An 18,993-nucleotide genomic window follows, 5' to 3' on the forward strand; every position below is an offset into this window, starting at 1 on the left:
ACGCTAAAAGTAATTCACGAGCCGCCTTAGCGAGGCGTCTTGCGCGCCTTCCCCAGCCACAGCTGCCACCATTTGCACACGCCGAGCACCGCGGCGCGACCGTCATCGCGACGCTCCGTCCCATCGGGGTTCCCCAGCATCATGGCGAAAATCCAGAAGGCGGCGGCCGTCCAGGCCAGGAGGAGAAAGGCCAGCGAGAGCAGGAACGAGCATAAAAGGACCATGACCAGTCCGCCCATCGAGAAATACCGCGTGGGATCGGAGTCCGAGTCGTCGTCGGCGCCATTATAGATCGACTGGGTGGACGAGGACCGATAGGGCCGTCGCAGGCGCACGAGTCGCTCGTGGTAGTGCAGTTGCGGCACCAGGAGATCACAGAGCTGGGCGCGGAAGGATGTCTTGCGCAAGTATGGGATGCAGGAGCAGAGGCGGAGCGGAGAGACGAGGAGCACGAACAGCAAGCCGAAGACGGTATAAAGCGCGGTGCAAAGGGAGTACAGAGGGACGGGGAGGGAGAGTCGGAACTGGGGAGGAGGGCGGGTTAGCGGCGCAACGGGATGGGGCCCACGCAGCGAAACTCACGAGCATCAGGAGGGCGTCTTGACTGTCATCGGGGAACGGGTCCTCGTCTTGCGCCGGACGTTTCTGCGCCCGACTGACACTGTGCGCATGGTGATGGTCGCCGGACGACATGTACGACGAACGATCGGTCCAGCTTCCCCGAGTGCGCTCTTCTTTGCGCATGGCGCCGGCGCTGTGAGGAACCGGGGTCAACACGGGAGCATGATCCAGGTAGGCAGAGGAGACGAACGTGGGGGGCGCTACGGCGGCCGGCTCAGGATCGGAGTAGATGGAATCCCCGGGGGCGCGGGAATGGGCCGGGTAATTATCCACCGATGGGGAATGCTGGTGGGAATGCCGGGAGCCGGAAGCGTCCCAGGGGTGGGAGGACGCATATGGATTGGTTGGGGCGTCGTCCCTGGACGAGGGACGGGACGAGACGGACCCCGGAGGAGCCGCTGCCGGAGTGGGTTCTGGAAGAGAGGCGGCAGCGGCGGCGGCGGCGGCCACGGTGTGAGGGTGGTGGTCCTGATAGTAGGCGGGGGAATGAGACATCTCCGGGAGCCTCATGATGGGCGACGGGCAGACGAGGAGAAGGAGAGAGAAGGATGAAAGAGACGGTGGAGAGAACAGGGACAGTCACCCCCTTCCCAGGTGCGCCGGAAGGCAGACGCACAAAGACACAAGGTGGTACAGAGACGTACACTGAACGACCAGGGCACGATCACCGCATGGCTTGATGCGCAAGGGGCATGGAACAGCGGTCGATCATTCAACTTTGGGGGGGAGGGGAGATCCTTGAGGGAGGGAAGGTGTTGTGGTGTGATGAATGTAGTCGATACCTCTATTACTTCTATCAGTGATAGAAGGAGAAAGAGGAGAGAAGAGCCGGAGTGGGAGAGAGGGAGATCAGCCGGCACAGGGCTCAGGGAGGGGACGGAGGGGACGGAGGAAGAGGAGAGAGGATGACGAGAGGACGAGGGAGGAGGGAGGAGGGAGCTTATAAGCCCGCCATGGAGCAGAGAGGAGGAAGAGAGCGGAAGACCCAAGACTGGGACAAGAAAAGCAGAGGAAAAGAGAGGTCTTGTCGTGCAGCGGAGGGCGAGGCGTTCAGTCTTTGTCTCCTGCCGGGGCTGCCAAGACGCCCAGCGGCCGAGCCCTTGGCATGCGGACGAGAGTTTCACGGGCGTGACCAGCCGTCCACGGAGGGATTGGGGTGGGGGATGACGGATGGAGGGGGGAGCTGATAGCCAGGAGCTGTTCACCGTCGAGGTTGAGATGAAGTTGAGGTCGAAGGGAAGAAGAAGACGACGACGAAAGGGGATGATGAAAGACAACGCTGGAGGGAGACGTGCCTTCCTGTTACGGATGCCAAGACGCCCAGTCCCGTCGGGGACCTGTTCTGTGGTCTCATTGGCTGCCGGGGCCGATGGGCGGCTTGGCATGTCGCTCTGGGTTAGCGTGGCCCTGCTGAGTCACCGTATCAGCCCTACTGCCCAGCCCGCCCAGCGAGGGATCGGATGAAATCCCTTCATGGCATCCATCGGCTCTATCCGTTATCTCCCAACTGGTCAGTCGCCGAGATGCCCCAAGTCGTGATATTCACGATCCCCCTTGGCGGTTGCCTCCGTGGACGGGATGACGAGGCCTGCTCGGTCCTCGGATGATATGGATCTTGTACTGAGTGGGAGGAGTACTCTAAACATCAAATTACTGGGGATGAGATGGATAGAATAGTGAATGATGATGTTGGATCACCCCATATGATATATATCCAATACCGTTATCCTGGGCCTCCGACACAGGACTTACCTACCGATCCCCTACCCTAGTATGACAGATGGTGAGCGCCATTAATCTACCCGGCTCGTGACAGACAACCCGACCGGTGGTTAGAATTGACCCTCCCACCACCAGACGGCGATATCGAGACCGAGGCTCAAGACCCAAGATCCATGACCATCTCGGTCGTACGGCTGGACCCATGTTTGTTTTCGGGTGATCGCCATGGATATTCTTACGAGACACCGGGCAACCCCTAGATTGCAGCGTCCAAGGGTGGACTGCATGCGTTGTGTAACTCCGGGTTGCCTGTGATCGTTGGGAATATGATCGGGGTGACACCTTCTGCTCTCCTGGACATGGATTTGTTTTTGCTTTCGTTTCTTTTTCTGTGCGCGTGTTCCTGTATGCAGGCGGGTTTCCATACAGCAACCTGCAGGATGGCGCGATGATGTGTCGGCCACTGGGTGTGGCGCGGAAAGTTTGCCAGTTGTGTCTCAACACCGGCCATCAGAGGGGAAATTCTCCTCCGATGGGTCAATAGCCTCCTGTTCTCATAGCAGGAGTTAAATGCGAAACCTTGCAGACGCGTGCATGGAATGGCGCGGGTGGCGGACGAGGGCTGTCAACCTGTCAACATGGCGGATTGCACCAGCACCTGAGTTGACCTCTGGGGGTCGTTGATTCGGGAGTTGATTCGAGGGAGAAATGAGGACTTGGGACATTCCGCGGGATCCTGATTGGTCTGGGACCAGGGTGATCGATGTAGGTAGGGTCGGTAAATAACAATAATATTAATAAATACATAATAATCATAATAAATACAAAATAATAATAATAATAAGATCCAACAGTCAACGTGCAAGGAATCTGGAGCAAAGGAATCCGGATGCAAGGGATCGGATAGGGTACGGTAGGGAGGGTAGAGCCGTGTGGCATGTGCGTGGTAAATGAGGGCACAGGGTGGAGTATGCAAGAAGACGAACTGGTAAGGAGAGATTAGGTATATACTACGCCGGACGAATTCGCAGGACCGACCCAGCTAGTCAACTCCGTACCCTCCGTCCGAGATCAAGGGGATTGACAGGTAGCGATCGGCCAAGTGATGTATCAAGATCGTCCGACGGCGAGATGAGTCAGCGGGCCACCGGGCAACAGAGTTAACATTTGGGGGACGCGGACTCCATAATGCAGGCATGACACTAGTCAATTGTCCGGCACCGGCTTGGAAGGGGGTTCGGGTGGAGACCGCCTCATGCGCTCCTTCTGCCGGGAGCTTAGACGGCCCCATCCACCCACAATAATATCTTGTATCCTAAGTTGCCCCCCCCCCAAAAAAAAATATATCCATTTCTATCGCTATTTATTTTGATCGTATAATAATGATCATTCGATTTTATCTCATCGTTCATTTTATCATAATAATATTTATCCGTCCATTCTACCTGATTAATATCCTAGGATATCGTGCGGAGAAACATCCGCCCCACCCACTAGCCGTTCCTGGAGCTGTCTTCTTCCGCGTTGTGGGATTTTTTTTTCCCTGAATTTATTTTTTAATTTTCTAATTTTTTAATTCCATTTCTTGCTGACTGCTCGAGAGCTGCACAACCACTAGCGGCTCTTGGCGAATTCACCCTCTTACCACCAGCCCCTCGACCTTTCCTCCTCTTCTCTTCTTCCTCTTCTTCCTCCTCCTCTCTTCCTCTCCTCTTCTCCTCTCTCTTTCTTCCCTTTCGCCTCGCTTGCCGGCCTTCTCCCTCTCGTACTGTCTTCCTCTCCCTCCTCGACCCTTCTCCCTTCTCTCAATTCTCTCTTCTCCCTCCCTTACCTTTCCCTCTGCCACTATCCCTTTCTCGGAGACGTGCCTACATCCCGAGGTGTCCATTCCGTTCCCTTCGCTTCACCTCTCCCTCCGCATCCATCCATTGCTGGAGGCTCTCCTCCCCATCGTCTGGCTGGCGAACACGCTCATCACGTGGAGTCCGCCAGTCTCCGTCCGCCTTATCCGAAATCCCCGGATACGGTAGTGGTGCGCTTTTCCCAGCGACACGGCCCCCAACCATCTCGCCAATCGACGTCATCCGATCACCTCTGGACACAACCCCTCCTCCGTTGCCAGTCCACTGGTCCCGTTGCCTGCCATCATGTCTCATACGCAGCCCTCACCCACGGGCGCCGTGACCCCTCACCATGGTCACATCGCCGCCCACCCGCAAGTCAACGGCCACTTGCCTTTGCAACCCCCCGGCCAGAAGGGCCCTCCCCTCAGTACCGCCCAGAAGATCGCCGCCCTCAACGAGCAAGTCTGGCTGCAAATCGGCAGCCTGACCGAGCTCCTCGGCGATCTCGACGGCGCCATGAACGCCTACGAACAGGCCTTGCGACACAACCAGTGGTCCATTCCCGCCATGAATGCCATCTCTTGCATCCTGCGCACCAAGGAACAATTCCCCAAGGCCATCGAGTATCTCCAGAATATCCTCAAACTCGACCCCACCAGTGGTGAGACCTGGGGCAGCCTCGGTACGTTGTCCCATGTTCCCTCCGTCAGACCGGCCCCCCAACTAACGTTACCTCTCCAGGTCACTGCCACCTCATGATGGACAACCTGCAGGAAGCCTATACCTCCTACCAGCAGGCCCTCTATCACCTCCGCGACCCCAAGGTGAGTAATCACCCCCTCACGCGTCAACGCGTCTAACCTGCCTTTTTTTTTTCCCCCCCTAGGAGCCCAAGCTGTGGTACGGAATCGGTATCCTCTACGATCGCTACGGCTCGCTGGATCACGCCGAGGAGGCCTTCTCGCAGGTCATGCGCATGGCCCCCGATTTTGAAAAGGCCAACGAAATCTATTTCCGATTGGGAATCATCTACAAACAGCAACAAAAGTTCAACCAGAGCCTCGAGGTATGCGAAACCCCTACTGTGTAGTCCGCTTGGCGACCCTATACTGACCCCCCCAAAAGTGCTTCAAGTATATCGTCACCGATCCGCCCCGCCCTCTCACGGAAGAGGACATCTGGTTCCAGATCGGCCATGTTCATGAACAGCAGAAGGACGTAAGGAACAATCCACCCCTATCACGTCGCTCCGTATCAAGATTAACATGATCGTAGTTTGAATCTGCTCAAGCCGCCTACCGCCGTGTTCTCGACCGTGACCCCAACCATGCCAAGGTCTTGCAGCAGCTGGGTTGGTTGTACCACCAGCAGAGCAACAGTTACGCCAGCCAAGAGAAGGCCATCGAGTATCTCGAAAAGTCCGTCAGTGCCGGTATGTCACCCCTCCCCGTCTAGGATTCCCCTGGAACCGTCCTCTAACCCATCCCCACCAGACAATACTGATGCCCAAAGCTGGTATCTCCTGGGTCGCTGCTACATGTCCCAAGCCAAGTACCCCAAGGCATACGAGGCTTACCAGCAGGCCGTCTACCGCGATGGACGGAACCCCACTTTCTGGTGTTCGATCGGTGTGCTCTACTACCAGATCAACCAGTACCGCGACGCTCTGGACGCCTACTCTCGCGCGATTCGCCTGAACCCATACATCTCCGAGGTTTGGTACGATCTGGGAACCCTGTACGAATCCTGCAACAACCAGATCGCCGATGCCTTGGATGCCTACGGTCGCGCGGCCGACCTGGACCCCACCAATGTCCACATCAAGGCCCGCTTGCAGCTGCTCCAGAGCCAACTGTCGGGATCCAACCAGAACAATGGGCCCGCGCCTCAGCCGCAGGACGTTCACCCCCAGGCCTACCAGGCTCCGGGCGTTGGAGGGCCTCCCGCTCCTCAGTGGGGAGCGCCCGCGCCCACGGGAGGACCGCCGCCTCAGCCCCCGGCACCCCCCCGGCAGATCGCGGATTGGAACCGTGGCATCAACGAGCTCCAGTCTCAGGTCCAGGCCCAGGCCCAAGCGCAGGGCCCCAACGGCTATGACCCGCGGGATCCTGCTCGCCCCGCTGCTATCCAACAACCGAGCCCCCGACAAGAGCCGGGGAGAGCCTTCCCGGAGGTCGTCCGGGCTCAGCCCGGGGCCCGCTCCCCCAAGTCCGCCGTGCTTCCTGGACCCGGAGCCTACCCGCCACCCCATGCGCTTCCTCAACTCGCCAACCCTCCCGCGCCTTCCCATGATCGGTCGCAAAGCGGGGCCGCTGCATTTAGCTCTGCTACTCGTGGCGCACTGCCTCCCGCTCCCGCCGGGCCCCCCGCCGGTGGTCCCGCTCCCCCTAACGGAGCTCCCAACTCTGCGGGCCCGATTCCGTCCTACCACCGTCCGTTCACTCCGCCCACCGAAATCCGGCCGATCCGTGATGAGCGACCCTCGTCGCCGGGCTCGACCTATCCGCATCAGCAGTTCCATCATGGTCCGAGTACGGGGATCGCTGGCGGCGCTCCGCCTCCCACTTCGGCCATTGCGGCCGCCGAGGCCGCAGCCCGCGAGCGGGAGGATCGCCCGGGATCCGCGATGAAGCGCGGCCGCGAGTGGGAAGCCGAGGCGGGACCGGCGAAGAAGATCGCCAATGAGGAGAGCCGTGCGCGCCTGGATGAGCAGATGCCCCGTCGCGTCACCCCTCCGAATCGCATGCCGTCCCCCGGAGAGATGCAGCGCCGCAACTCGTCCGAGGCCCGGCGCGAGGAACCGCGTCGCTCCGACGAACCGTATCACCCCTCTGAGGCTGCTCACCATCCGCCCACCCTCCCGTCCATCCAGAGCATGCCTCCGCATGCCTCGGGTTCCAGTCTTCCTCCGATGGCTGAGAGCCCGGTCGCTCCTTCCAACGGACCGCCGTCGGGACCCCCATCGGCTCAGGCTCCTGTGAAGGAGGAACCCCCCCGTGCGGGCGACCAGACCCCGGCCCATGAGCCGGCTGCTCGCAAGATGGACGTGGATGAGAATTATGACGATGACGGGGAGGACGAGAAGAGGGCTCCGGCGGCCAAGGGCAGCCCGTCGGCCAGTGGTAGCAATGGTGGTTTGAATGGGAACAGTCAGACGCCACAGAAGCAGGAACCTTCCGCATAGTGGTGTGGTATAGACATTGTAAGACGTGCCGATGGGACATGGCGAGACGGTTCAAGTCTTTCGTTTATCCCCTATTCTTTTTCTTATCTTCTTTATTTTTTTTTTTTTTTTTCATCTTTTAGCTCTCGATCACCTTTTTGTTTCATCCCTTCTCCATTTCGTTTTCACCTACTCCCCTTTCTGTGTGGTGGTTGATGGCGAGTTGCTTTGCAGCTGAATGTGTATTGTACGATTCCGGTCGGCAAACTGGGGAGGCTCGGGGTTTTTTTTTTTTGTGTATCTATTTATCACGATTATTCTTGTATTGGTTGTGTTATGTGGATTAGTTTGCGATAACCCCTCTGTTCCTTGATTGAATGGTATTTGTCCACTACTTCATCTTGTAGGCATAACCAGTCGTATACTTGACCGGCTTTTTGATGTGGTGCTTACGAGAAGTGGCTTACGAGAAGTGGCCTGAGGCACCATACACGTGACCGGGCGGGTTGAAGCCTGAGGCCGGTGGGGTCGCTTAACCCGAAACGGCAATTCGCTAAGGGCAGCCCACACTCGTTAAGCGTGCAAAATACAACCTCCGGCAAATCCTGGAGATAGACACTCTCACTCACCACCTCAACGACTAACGACAACAGGGTCAAGATGTAGGTCCCCAATGCTGCTCCAGCGGACTCCGATGTTGCTTCCCTCGCAGAATGGCTAATCTTTTTTGTTTTCCAGGAGTCACCGGAAGTACGAAGCGCCTCGGCACGGTTCGTCAACCTTTTGTTTCTTTCGTCCCTTCAACGTCGAAGGATGGGATTGTGTGTGTGCGTGGTATACTGACATGGGTTTTGGACAGGCTCTCTTGCCTACCTGCCGCGCAAGCGCGCCGCCAGACACCGTGGAAAGGTCAAGAGGTCAGTAGACGGAAATTTTTTCTTTTTTGTCTTTGGTGTCCAAGTGCGAGACTGACTGGCGACGCAGCTTCCCCAAGGATGACCCCAAGAAGCCCGTCCACCTTACTGCCTCCATGGGCTACAAGGCCGGTATGACCACTGTTGTCCGTGACCTGGACAGACCTGGTGCCAAGATGCACAAGAAGGAGATCGTTGAGGCCGTCACCGTTGTTGAGACTCCTCCTGTATGTGGAAAAAAAAATTTTTTTCTTCTTCATTTCTTATTTCCCGGTCCCCTGACTAACGATCCTACCAGCTTGTCGCTGTCGGTGTCGTCGGTTACATCGAGACTCCCCGTGGTCTCCGCTCGCTCACCACCGTCTGGGCTGAGCACCTGAGCGACGAGGTCAAGCGCCGGTTCTACAAGAACTGGTACAAGAGCAAGAAGAAGGCCTTCACCAAGTACGCCAAGAAGCACGCGGACGAGAACGGCTCTGCGATCAGCCGCGAGCTGGAGCGCATCCAGAAGTACTGCACGGTCGTGCGTGTGCTCGCGCACACCCAGATCCGCAAGACGCCTCTGAAGCAGAAGAAGGCCCACCTCATGGAGATCCAGGTCAACGGAGGCTCCGTGGCCGACAAGGTCGACTTCGCCCGCAACCTCTTCGAGAAGCCCATTGAGATCGACTCCATCTTCGAGAAGGACGAGATGATCGACGTCATCGCCGTCACCAAGGGTCACGGTTTCCAGGGTGTCACCAGCCGTTGGGGCACCAAGAAGCTGCCCCGGAAGACCCACAAGGGTCTGCGCAAGGTCGCCTGTATCGGTGCCTGGCACCCCAACCACGTCCAGTGGACTGTGGCCCGTGCCGGTCAGATGGGTTACCACCACCGGACCTCGTGCAACCACAAGGTGTTCCGCATCGGCAAGGGCACCGACGAGGGCAACGCCTCCACCGAGTTTGACATCTCCAAGAAGCAGATCACTCCGTGAGTTTTCCTTTTTCCCTTGCGTGTTAATTCAACGGTGCTAACGAGATCAGTATGGGTGGCTTCGTCCACTACGGTGAGGTCAAGAACGACTATGTCATGCTCAAGGGCTCCATCCCCGGTGTCAAGAAGCGTGTCATGACCCTGCGCAAGACCCTGTACCCCCAGACCAACCGCCGCGCCACCGAGAAGGTCGAGCTCAAGTGGATCGACACCTCGTCCAAGTTCGGTCACGGTGCCTTCCAGACCCCCGAGGAGAAGCGCGCTTTCATGGGTACCCTCAAGAAGGACCTGGTTACTTCTGCTTAAGGTGTTTACGACTGTGGGTTGGTGTAGTGCAAATGATTACCTCTTTCAATAAAAAGCGATACTTCCGGATATGATGTCGTAGTGTACTCTCGTACCTAGGTACATACCTATATTCATACCTAGCTGGTAGATAGTCTTGGCAGACGTCTTCGACACTTCTTTCCCATCAGTCAAGAGTTTTTTTTTTTTTTTCCTTTCCCCTTATCCATCCACAACCCCCGAGACCATGTTCAATCGCATGCATTGCGTCATTGCTGGTCGCATCGCTTCCACGACCAACACCCTCAAGCCTGCCTTCCCCGCCCTCTCTTCCTCCGTTCATTTCCCCTTCCACCCATCGCAACAACATCCATCTCGTCCCGGACACGCAACACGCACATCATCCCGCACCATGTCCGACGACGCCTACAGCTCCTTCCTGGACCAGGCCAACGCCGACCTGAACGCCGCGCGCGCCGAAAAGGCTCGTCGCTCGTCGACCGTCCGCACCGAGACCGTCCACGTGAACGTGCGCGTACCGCCGTCGCTGACCTCCGTCGACGGGTACTACGTCTCCGAGACGGACGAGCCGTTCGAGCCCGTGAGTCTGCGGTGGGAGGGCGCGTCGCGGGGGGTGTGGCCCGACGGGGGTATGCTATCTGCACCATCCCATCGTACTCCATTCAGTTTCCTAGAAGACTACAAAGCTAATCTCTTCTTGCCACAGCCCACCTCTCCAGTCTCATCTCCCCCAGCACCGACCTCCCTCCCTCCGCCATCGAGACCCTCACCCCGGCGTCGTTCGACCCGAAGAACCAGTATGCTCCGGCGCTGCGGGCGGTGCGCGCGGCCGCGGCGGCGTCGTCGTCCGGCGACGAGGCCGACGTGGAGGTCAAGGTGTACCGGGTGGAGGTTGGGCCGAGTCGAGTGCAGTACTATGTTTTGGCGTTGGATGGGAAGGGGGGGTTGGTGGTTGGATTGCGGGCGAAGGCGATTGAGAGTTAGTTCGTGTCTTCTTCGATCCGGACTATTTCTGGAATGGCAGACGGCAGACGTGGCGGGAGGCAAGGGATGGGGGTGCTGGTCTGGACCGTGGCACAAGGGTTGGGTGAAGAATGCGGGAGGAATGGCGGATTGGAGGGACCGGATGGGAGATCTCCCTGCAGGTGGGGAGGTTCTTCGTGCGCAGACGAGGTGGCCTGGCCTGGTGCGTTGTAATGTAGCGACTGGAGACGGTGGTGCTGGAGGTGGAGGGAATGCATTGGCCTTGATATCGAGTCAGGGTGGATGTGGATGCAGCCGGCGGTGCAGGAGCAAAGTGCCGTGGAATGGCAGATGGAATGATCGGCGTCGATCCTCTATAGGATTCTCCCCTTCGCTTCCTCCAGCAACCGGATTCCTGTGGCATGCCGTGGTGAAGGGGTCTTTTTGGATGTTTAGTTGGAGTCGTGAAGTAGAAGATGGTGGGTGTGGGTGTTGGTGTATAGTCCTTGATATCAACCTCACCGTGGTATACAAGAAGGATCCTGGATACTACGCAGTACGTATACATGATGTAGAACAACCCCCGGGGTCAGTCTGGATGTATGTCATCGACAGCGTAAACAATGTCGGATTGACATGCCCCTGTCCCATTCTCAGGGTGTTTTGATCTCCCTGTACTGTCCTGCCCTCTTGCTCTTCTCCCTCTTCCATCTCCCACCTCGTTACTGTCTGTCTCAACCACTCGCTCCCTCACGACACCCCCATGGCATTTTCCCTCTGAGTCTGTCTTGCCGTACTGGTTTCATCCTTTCCTCCCCCTCCCCTATACACACACACACCACACCATGGCGGACGGCTCCTCCCATCCCTCCCAGCCGTCCGAGGCCCGCGAGGGCCCCCCGATGCGTCAGATGCGTGACACGGCCTCTGACCACCATCTGCAGGTGCCGCACCGTCTCAGCACCATCGGCCGGGCGTTGACGCCCGGGGCCGGCGTCGTGCGCCAGTCCCGGTCCGCAGGGAGCCTGCACACCGTGTACGCCTCGTCGCAGCCGCAGGAGTCGACCGAGTTCCTGCTCCCGCCGGCGCCGCACCGGCCACGCGACGACTACTCCCCCACCGCGCCGTACATGATGTCGCGGCAGACCAGCTGGAGCTCCGAGACCCCCAGCTACGACACCCGTAGCTACGGGTACACGCATTGTGATGACTCGCAGGCGCCGTCGTGCATCGACAGCGAGGAGAACGACGTCAACACCCAGACCGTCTCCGAGAAGTTTAACATCATGCCCACCGACGGCCTGCTGCTGTTCCCGGAGGATGTCGAGAAGGACGATTACCTGCACAACCCGGACGCCGGCGACAGAGACAAGCGCTGCGATATCTGGAACCGGAGGGGCCTGATCAACGTTGGCGGCCTGATCCTGCTGACCTTGGGCTTTTTGACCCTGTTCATCGGATATCCCGTGATTTCAGCCGTGAAAAACACCCTCGCCAAGCAGAGACCGAAATGTGACCTGGGTGACACCCTCTGTCTGGACGTCGGCGATCGGCCCTTACTGTCCAATATCCGGAGGGGGCTGATCGACCCGGACACCCCCAAGGATGCGTTGCAGAAGACGGCGGCCGACGGGAAGGAGTGGAAGCTGGTGGTGGGTAGCAAGGTACAGACTAGTTTGTTGTGAAGCATGCTAACTGGGTGGTAGTTCTCGGACGAGTTCAGCACCCCCGGACGCTCCTTCTACGACGACGACGATCCCTACTTCCAGGGCGTTGACCTCTGGTATGGTGTGACGCAGAACCTCGAGGTCAGTGGCTCCAGCCCCAGTGTCTACCAGTCCCCCAACTGACCGGCCATAGTGGTACGATCCCGACGCCATCACGACGCGCGACGGCGTCCTGGAGATCCGCTTCGATGCCTTCAAGAATCACGACGTGGACTACCGTTCCGGCATGCTGCAGAGCTGGAACAAACTCTGCTTCACGGGGGGTCGTCTCGAAGCCAGTATCTCCCTGCCCGGCTCCGGCGACGCCTCCGGCTTCTGGCCCGGTTTCTGGGCCATGGGGAACCTGGGAAGACCGGGCTACGCGGCAACGACGGAGGGCATGTGGCCGTACAGCTACGACGACATCTGCGACGCCGGCATCACCCCGAACCAGAGTTCGACGGACGGCATCAGCATGCTCCCCGGGATGCGTCTCCCGGCCTGCTCCTGCCCCGGGGCAGATCACCCGACGCCCGGCCGGTCTCGCGGCGCGCCGGAAATCGACGCCATCGAAGCGAGCGTCGGCGCGCTGAACAACAACCCCAATGCGGCGATCGGCACTGCCTCGCAGAGTCTGCAGATGGCGCCGTTCGATATCTGGTACATGCCTGACTACGGTGAGTTTCCATTTCGTCCCTGCTGGAGGGGTGGGGGGGGGAAACCGCTTCTGCTAACGCCGGGATGGTCCAGACTTCGCGGCCATCTACGACCCTCGCATCACGGAGATGAATTCGTACCGTGGGGGTCCCTACCAGCAGGCCATCTCCGGTGTGACCAACCTGAACAACGACTGGTACAACGGCAGCGCCTACCAGACGTATTCCTTTGAATACAGCCCCGGCAGCACCGGCCAGGTCACCTGGTTTGTCGGCGCGGACAAGACGTGGACGCTGGACGGCCGAGCGGTCGGTCCGAACGGGAACATCGGCCAGCGGATGATCCCGCGCGAGCCCATGTCGATCGTGATGAACCTGGGTATGTCGCACAGCTTCGCGGGCATCAACGACACCATCCGCGAATACATGCCGGGCTTCATGCGGTTCGACTATGTCCGCATCTACCAGGACCCGGACCAGGAGAGCGTCACCTGCGACCCGCCGGGGTTCGAGACCACCGAGTATATCGCGAAACACCCCAAGGCGTACAAGAACGCGAACAAGACGACATGGTGAGTGGGGCTGCGCAGCCGCGGCGGGCTTCGACGTGACTGACATCGGCTAGGGATTCGACGGGATACGAGTGGCCCAAGAACAGTTTCATGCATGAGTGTTGAATGCGCGGCAGCCGAGCCGCTCTTGTTTGTCATTCTTTCTACCGCACCGGTATGAGATGCTCCCCGGGACCCCCTGCATTCCTTGCCGAGCAGGGCCCCGGCAGTCTCCGCAGTCGTTTAGCGGCATTCTGCTTTGGCGTTAGGTGTCTGGCAGGTTGGTACGGAACTTGCATGCGGGTATTTCTTTCGTGTATGCTAGATTTGCCGTGATTTTTCTTTCTTCTTTTCTGCCTGTTTTATATTCTTGTGTAGTTTGTTTGTCGACATTAATCATTCCTGCCATTCTCATACCCTTGTACTCCGTATTCTAATAAAGTATGGATTGAGCCAGTAACTCAGCGCTTAACAGCAATGGTGTATGACAAAATACCCTGTCAACCTCCTACCAACCTGTTCCTCGTTAGCTTCGACGAACCCTTTGCCAGGAGGGTACGGCCGCAGTGGTTGAGACCTGGAGTGCAGTTTTCCGCCACGACAGAGGAGCGGGAGACGATAGTAACAGCAACGGTGAAAGTAGTGAGCTTCATGATGGGATGAAGTTCTTGTGTGCATTCTAGGTAGTATATTGGTATCGTCTGAACCGGATGATGTAGAGGAATTGAAGTAGAACGGGTTTATATACTTTATGCTGTCCCTGGTCAACTGCGCGCGGTAGGCACATAGTTATTGAGACGAGGTCGGCTCGATACCGTAGGAGTAGAATCAACCAACGTTCTACTCCTGCACGCTCGATCCATTGGCTATTAGTCCATCCCACTAAGCATATCTAGACACCCAGTTCCTGTTGGTTATGGCCTCGGATAGACCCCATACTCCGACTACCCGATGCAGTTAGTCGCCCTCTATCCTGACTAATCCGATTACGTCATGCCACCTTATCTTATCCAGACTGTCTCTCCATCCTCTTCAGCCTCACCACCCTCACCGTGTACACTCCCCATCCACAACACCCTGCGGGCAGGGTTCTCAAACCATGTTCCACCCCAATATCCCGCAGCGAGGCCATCCAGCCCCCCAGACCCCAATCGTGATCAGTACCGACAGCGACGATGGCGCCACCACCGACGATTCAATGGAGGTGGATCACGACGCCAGCGCGCAGAGCCGTCAGCAGCAGATGGGATTCCGTACGTCTCCATCTCAGCCAGCACTCCCTCTCCTCAACAGTCTAAGCTCCTAACACCAACCCGAGTCGAAGGATACCACGCCCAGCGACAGCGCCAACAGCAGCAGCAGCAGCAACAACAACATCCACGCCTGATGCGCCCCCACACAACCGCCTACACCACCCTCGAACACGACAAGAGACTCCGCAGCCGGCTCCGCGAGGAACGCCACGCCGCGCTGTGCGTGCTCATGGACCGCGAACTGCTCACCATCCAGGCGCTCGCCGCGCAGGAGGTATGCCCCTCAGCCAGCCCAAGCAAGCCGAGTAACTGAGAACGGACTCCCGATAGACCCTCCCGCAAGCCCGCCGCCGCTTCCTCGCCAAACTCATGGCCCCCGATGACCCCGACATGGCCGCCTCCATCCGCGCCGACCGCTTCACCATCCAGCACCCTTCGTCGTCCACCACCGTCCAGCGCAAGATCGTCGACGTCCACGAGTCCGACGACGCCGGCTGGCGACGTCCCACCGATCCCTACCATTTCCCCCCGTCCGGCAGCGCGCCGGGGACGTCGTCAGCGCAGCACTCGCCGGGGGCTGCGGCGGGGTCGACCACCACGCCGACGTCGGCGTCGGCGTCGGCGTCGCGGGCTCACCACACCCGACGCATGGCATCCATGACGCCCGAGCGATCGAGACATAGTCCCGTCGGGAGACCGCGCGGGTCGGCGTCGCGGAGTCAGCAGCACCGCGAGCGCGAGCGGCGGCGGAGGTGGAGTGGTGCCGAGCGGGAGGATTCGGGGGTTCCGTTTGGGGGGTTTTCCCCATGACTTCTAGTGTGTGTAGGTCACGAATACTAAATCAAGGACTGCCAATCGATCGATCCATCGTAGAAGGTACATTCCTAGGCCGTGTCATACCGTAACTATCCAATCCGTGATCTACTATACAGCAAAAAAGAGAGAGAGAAAAAAAACAAAGCAATAAGCGATAAGATCAAAGCAATGGCCGGGCTCTACCGTATCCAACCGTCCTCTCCACAGCTTATCCTGAACAAGATCAATGGGTATCATATAGACCAAATAATGAACTGAAAGGTCCGTTACGCTCAGGATTCTCGAGAAAACGAAAGTGAGAGCCACTTTTTCTGTTCCCCAGCCGAAGCGACCCAACGGTCGCTTTTATATCCTCCCCCATAGCAGAAGCAAAAAAGCAAGACACCTCCCGGCCGGCTTTCACGGCCTCTCGGCGTTGAGCCGGCTTTCTGCGTCGCCGACTTGCTTGCGTTCAGAGACTTCCCGGTTTTGCATGCGCGCACGCGCGGCTTGAATGTTCATCGGCGTCAATCCTCGGGACGGCGGTGGGTCCGGTTCCGAGTACAATGGGTGAAGTCGGTGGGAAGTAGAGAACCGGACGCGACCATCCCTCATGACTGGTAATTGTCATTGCAGGGGTTCCGAGCTCGAGGAAAGACGGTTCAGATGAAGGTAGACGTCGGTGCCGTATCTGTAAGGTTGGGTGGTTGGTCAGTCCCCCGAGGTTTCATCGTTCGGGGCCACGGGAAATCACTTACCCTTCCATACTAATTAACTTCAAGTCCCCACCGAAGTACCGAGCGTACAGACGACTGATGGGCAATCCGTACCCAAACCCGGCCATGGGCGCCTTGAAGTCGCTCTTGTCAAAGTCCGGGTCCAGATTGGGCGTCTGCTCCACGGTCGTGTACATGTACGTCCAGACCAGGGGGATGGCCGACCGCGGGATGCCGCCGCCTTCGTCAGAGACCTTGATCGTGATGTCCTCTTTGCCTTCGGCGATGATGACCTTGGTGACGGGGAAGGCATCCTTGTCGGCGCCGTGCGTCTCGACCACCGCGCGGAGCGAGTTCTTCAACGTCTCAAAGAGCATGTGGGACAGGTGTCCCGGTACGTACATGAAGTTCAGGTCGTCCTTGCAGACGAGCTGGACCTTGGGCGCTTCGAACAGACCGTAGTAATCCTCGCACACGAACCGCGCGTTCTCGATGGCCTCCAGGGCCACCTCCCGAACATTCGTTCGGGTACAGATGATGCCGACGTAGTGGGGATGACGAACGTGGGTTTGCTCCGTTAACGCGATATGTTGTCCGATTAACATTCGTATACCAATCCGGGACATGTAAAACCGATCGAGGAAAGACTGCACGGTGGAGTCGATCTGCAGACGTTGTCGTTTCCGCTTCCACTCGAGAATGCCTTGCGCCACGGTGGTCACGACGCTGTCGTGCCGCCGTTTGATTTGACCGAGGGTTTTCGCGAAGCGCTCGTTGTAGTCGTTCAGTTCCGGGGGCCAGTCACCTTGATCGTCGGACGGGACGAAGTATCTTCGGGCGGCGGCGGCGGCGGCCTTCCCGTTGCCATTGTGGTGGGATGTAGAGTTGGGCGAAGACCGGTACTGGCCTTCCTTGATGCTGGGGTTCTGGGTGGTTTCTGACAGGATCTTGGACGCGCCACCGTTGGCCCGCCCTGGGCGCAACAAGCGGGCCTTTACTTCCTGTGTGAGGGTTGGCCGTGGCAGAGTGATGATTTCCTTTTGTATCCGTCAGATGGGAGTCGGGAGAAGAAAGGCTGGGTGGGAGAGTGATGAGTCATACCTCAAACGACTGCGCATACCAATCCTGCACCTTTTTGATCGAGGGCATCTCACTCAGCCCATCGGGAAGCTCCCCGAGGTCCTGAACGCGATGAGCCAAACGGATGGGGAGCTCTTCAGAGAGAAATTGGGAGGCACGGAAGAGGGTCCCTGGATCGGGAAAGAGATCATGAGATCAGCGGCTTGAACGTAGTCGGTGGTATACGGGACGGCATGGAATACGCGGGAAGGACGATGATACATACCCGTTGACGGTCTGTCTCCAAATTGGACCATCTGTCGGAGGGAGACACCGGTGGCCGGGAAGCTGGCATAATGTCTGATGGTGTCCATCAGCCGCTCCGACGGCTTCCACATGATGTCAAAGTATACAGGCCCAGCGGCCTGCGAGTTCAAGGCGATAGGTCAGATCAATGTGGCCAACGAGTTGACACGAGGCGGTCCGAAGAAAGTGATTGTGCGAGGACTTGGTTCTGAGCTGGTGAAGTGTGTAGAAGGACCGACTTGTGACTACCGAGGTCTGATTCCGCTCACTAGCGATCTCGGAGCTACGGAGAGAAACCAGAAGCTCCGGATACGGCGATAGCGTGGGAACGGGGGGAGAAGGGGGTTAGGGGGGTGGGAGGAGGGCGGGAGTGAAGGAAGAAGAGAAGAGGATCAAGAGGACATGAGGATCAAGAGAGCACGCAGAAGAGCGGACGAGGAGAGAAGTGAGGAGTCGAGACTGGGAAGAAGAAGGACTGACGATGACTCGTTGCGGAGACTCGAAACCCCCGGAGAGTCACGTGTGGGGGGTTGATCCCGTGCTTGACCGAGGAACTTCAATTCTTTTCGCTCAGGATACGCAGTATGTATATCCGACAGGAAAAAGAAACACGCATGGCCTGATTCGCCTCAGCAGACACTCCCATCTCCTTCTTCACCGAGGCGTTCCTCCCGCGGCATCAGTCCTGTCCAGAGGGTGACTCCCCCACTTGGTCCATCTGCCGATGCGGGAGAATGTGAATCTGCCTCCGACTTTCCCCTTCGTCCGAAAACCGTTCGAGGCTTCTTCCGACGAGGTGTTTTCAGACCGTGGAAGAGACCGCCGAATCATAGGACTTCCTTCGGAGCTTCTTGACAGCCAATCAATCAGCCGAGTTCTGTTCTACAAGCCTCGTCCGTACACTGTCCACATATATATATATATACCCGTCTCCCGTCCGGGTCATTATCGGGACAACATCCATCCTATGCCAATAACACCCACCTCCAGTGGAGGATCGACGGGGATGGCCAGACCTCACCGCTCCCAATCATAAGAGACCGATAATAAGAACCGTACAACAAGTCTGACCGAGTCACAACAACACCCTACCACATCAACTCGATCTGGTCAAGACCTTCACATGATCTACCCAGGGCCACCGGATAATTTCCTGGATTCGGGCGGGTTTCTAGAAGCCTAGAAGAACTAGCCTCGGGACGTCCCCGCCAGTAACCGGAGAAGAATCGCTTCGTAATTAGGCATTTGTCCTGGCGGGATGTTTTCTTGGGGCGTCGTGGTAGTTACTGGATAAATCTCGACGACAGTCAGTGGAGACGCGCCTGACAGCTGTCCCGGCCCACCAGAGTCGGGCTGATGATTTGTCTGGACCGTGTATTGCTTTTTCCAAAAGGATGGTCAACCCCTCGTGCATGTTCACCGGCGGGGGGGGGGGGGGGGGGG

The 18,993-nt window shown here is 58.1% G+C and overlaps 9 protein-coding genes across 9 annotated transcripts; 6 read left to right on the forward strand and 3 right to left on the reverse strand.

Moving 5' to 3' along the window:
* Positions 1 to 26: 26 nt before the first annotated feature.
* BDV59DRAFT_202026 (uncharacterized protein) lies at positions 27 to 1,131 on the reverse strand (the record flags this gene model as incomplete). Its single annotated transcript, XM_073693948.1, has 2 exons — positions 27 to 524; positions 583 to 1,131. The coding sequence occupies 2 exons, from the start codon at positions 1,129 to 1,131 to the stop codon at positions 27 to 29; spliced, it is 1,047 nt and encodes a 348-aa protein (XP_073547800.1).
* Positions 1,132 to 2,872: 1,741 nt separating this feature from the next.
* On the reverse strand, positions 2,873 to 3,395 carry BDV59DRAFT_31525 (uncharacterized protein). The gene has a single exon (XM_073696175.1). The coding sequence runs from the start codon at positions 3,280 to 3,282 to the stop codon at positions 2,977 to 2,979; it is 306 nt and encodes a 101-aa protein (XP_073547801.1). The 5' UTR covers positions 3,283 to 3,395; the 3' UTR covers positions 2,873 to 2,976.
* A 636-nt stretch (positions 3,396 to 4,031) lies between these two features.
* cyc8 (putative transcriptional corepressor Cyc8) lies at positions 4,032 to 7,443 on the forward strand. The gene is made up of 6 exons (XM_073696177.1): positions 4,032 to 4,869; positions 4,929 to 5,011; positions 5,074 to 5,253; positions 5,313 to 5,405; positions 5,463 to 5,619; positions 5,681 to 7,443. Exons 1-6 carry the CDS (start codon positions 4,491 to 4,493, stop codon positions 7,369 to 7,371), a joined length of 2,583 nt encoding a protein of 860 aa, XP_073547802.1. The 5' UTR covers positions 4,032 to 4,490; the 3' UTR covers positions 7,372 to 7,443.
* A 511-nt stretch (positions 7,444 to 7,954) lies between these two features.
* Positions 7,955 to 9,614, forward strand: rpL3 (60S ribosomal protein uL3). The gene is made up of 6 exons (XM_073689751.1): positions 7,955 to 8,012; positions 8,089 to 8,120; positions 8,210 to 8,267; positions 8,335 to 8,491; positions 8,563 to 9,236; positions 9,290 to 9,614. Coding segments are annotated over exons 1-6 (1,179 nt in total). The 5' UTR covers positions 7,955 to 8,010; the 3' UTR covers positions 9,546 to 9,614.
* Positions 9,615 to 9,771: 157 nt separating this feature from the next.
* BDV59DRAFT_202028 (uncharacterized protein) lies at positions 9,772 to 10,529 on the forward strand (the record flags this gene model as incomplete). The annotated part of the gene is made up of 2 exons (XM_073693949.1): positions 9,772 to 10,174; positions 10,252 to 10,529. 2 exons carry the CDS (start codon positions 9,772 to 9,774, stop codon positions 10,527 to 10,529), a joined length of 681 nt encoding a protein of 226 aa, XP_073547804.1.
* A 735-nt stretch (positions 10,530 to 11,264) lies between these two features.
* Positions 11,265 to 13,617, forward strand: BDV59DRAFT_31608 (SKN1/KRE6 family beta-glucan synthesis-associated protein). Its single transcript, XM_073696178.1, has 5 exons — positions 11,265 to 12,160; positions 12,215 to 12,316; positions 12,369 to 12,891; positions 12,965 to 13,442; positions 13,496 to 13,617. Exons 1-5 carry the CDS (start codon positions 11,354 to 11,356, stop codon positions 13,545 to 13,547), a joined length of 1,962 nt encoding a protein of 653 aa, XP_073547805.1. The 5' UTR covers positions 11,265 to 11,353; the 3' UTR covers positions 13,548 to 13,617.
* A 770-nt stretch (positions 13,618 to 14,387) lies between these two features.
* BDV59DRAFT_178310 (uncharacterized protein) lies at positions 14,388 to 15,257 on the forward strand. Its single transcript, XM_073689752.1, has 3 exons — positions 14,388 to 14,674; positions 14,740 to 14,948; positions 15,005 to 15,257. The coding sequence occupies exons 1-3, from the start codon at positions 14,415 to 14,417 to the stop codon at positions 15,055 to 15,057; spliced, it is 522 nt and encodes a 173-aa protein (XP_073547806.1). The 5' UTR covers positions 14,388 to 14,414; the 3' UTR covers positions 15,058 to 15,257.
* On the forward strand, positions 15,237 to 15,491 carry BDV59DRAFT_178313 (uncharacterized protein). The gene has a single exon (XM_073689753.1). It carries the CDS (start codon positions 15,323 to 15,325, stop codon positions 15,482 to 15,484), a length of 162 nt encoding a protein of 53 aa, XP_073547807.1. The 5' UTR covers positions 15,237 to 15,322; the 3' UTR covers positions 15,485 to 15,491.
* Positions 15,492 to 15,932: 441 nt separating this feature from the next.
* Positions 15,933 to 17,958, reverse strand: BDV59DRAFT_31635 (PDK/BCKDK family protein kinase). The gene is made up of 3 exons (XM_073696180.1): positions 17,531 to 17,958; positions 17,287 to 17,435; positions 15,933 to 17,222 (listed from the first exon to the last, which is right to left on the reverse strand). The coding sequence occupies exons 1-3, from the start codon at positions 17,640 to 17,642 to the stop codon at positions 16,224 to 16,226; spliced, it is 1,260 nt and encodes a 419-aa protein (XP_073547808.1). The 5' UTR covers positions 17,643 to 17,958; the 3' UTR covers positions 15,933 to 16,223.
* Between the last annotated feature and the right edge of the window lie 1,035 nt (positions 17,959 to 18,993).

Source organism: Aspergillus ambiguus (assembly GCF_047715705.1).
Source record: "Aspergillus ambiguus strain CBS 117.58 unplaced genomic scaffold BDV59scaffold_16, whole genome shotgun sequence".
Classification (NCBI taxonomy): Eukaryota; Fungi; Ascomycota; class Eurotiomycetes; order Eurotiales; family Aspergillaceae; genus Aspergillus; species Aspergillus ambiguus.

Bases quoted from the DNA above. Each gene is read 5' to 3' on its own strand.
- cyc8 (XM_073696177.1), top strand. From the start codon at position 4,491: ATGTCTCATACGCAGCCCTCACCCACGGGCGCCGTGACCCCTCACCAT. The intron at 5,254-5,312 runs GTATGCGAAACC...CCCCCCCAAAAG, and splicing joins AGTTCAACCAGAGCCTCGAG to TGCTTCAAGTATATCGTCAC. The intron at 5,620-5,680 runs GTATGTCACCCC...CATCCCCACCAG, and splicing joins CGAAAAGTCCGTCAGTGCCG to ACAATACTGATGCCCAAAGC.
- BDV59DRAFT_31635 (XM_073696180.1), bottom strand. From the start codon at position 17,642: ATGTGGAAGCCGTCGGAGCGGCTGATGGACACCATCAGACATTATGCC. The intron at 17,436-17,530 runs GTATGTATCATC...TTCCCGATCCAG, and splicing joins TGGAGACAGACCGTCAACGG to GGACCCTCTTCCGTGCCTCC. The intron at 17,223-17,286 runs GTATGACTCATC...CGGATACAAAAG, and splicing joins GGTATGCGCAGTCGTTTGAG to GAAATCATCACTCTGCCACG.
- BDV59DRAFT_178310 (XM_073689752.1), top strand. From the start codon at position 14,415: ATGCCACCTTATCTTATCCAGACTGTCTCTCCATCCTCTTCAGCCTCA. The intron at 14,675-14,739 runs GTACGTCTCCAT...CACCAACCCGAG, and splicing joins TCAGCAGCAGATGGGATTCC to TCGAAGGATACCACGCCCAG. The intron at 14,949-15,004 runs GTATGCCCCTCA...GACTCCCGATAG, and splicing joins AGGCGCTCGCCGCGCAGGAG to ACCCTCCCGCAAGCCCGCCG.
- BDV59DRAFT_31525 (XM_073696175.1), bottom strand. From the start codon at position 3,282: ATGCCACACGGCTCTACCCTCCCTACCGTACCCTATCCGATCCCTTGC.
- rpL3 (XM_073689751.1), top strand. The intron at 8,121-8,209 runs GTTCGTCAACCT...GGTTTTGGACAG, and splicing joins GTACGAAGCGCCTCGGCACG to GCTCTCTTGCCTACCTGCCG. The intron at 8,268-8,334 runs GTCAGTAGACGG...CTGGCGACGCAG, and splicing joins CACCGTGGAAAGGTCAAGAG to CTTCCCCAAGGATGACCCCA.
- BDV59DRAFT_178313 (XM_073689753.1), top strand. From the start codon at position 15,323: ATGGCATCCATGACGCCCGAGCGATCGAGACATAGTCCCGTCGGGAGA.
- BDV59DRAFT_31608 (XM_073696178.1), top strand. From the start codon at position 11,354: ATGGCGGACGGCTCCTCCCATCCCTCCCAGCCGTCCGAGGCCCGCGAG. The intron at 12,317-12,368 runs GTCAGTGGCTCC...GACCGGCCATAG, and splicing joins GTGTGACGCAGAACCTCGAG to TGGTACGATCCCGACGCCAT. The intron at 12,892-12,964 runs GTGAGTTTCCAT...GGGATGGTCCAG, and splicing joins CTGGTACATGCCTGACTACG to ACTTCGCGGCCATCTACGAC.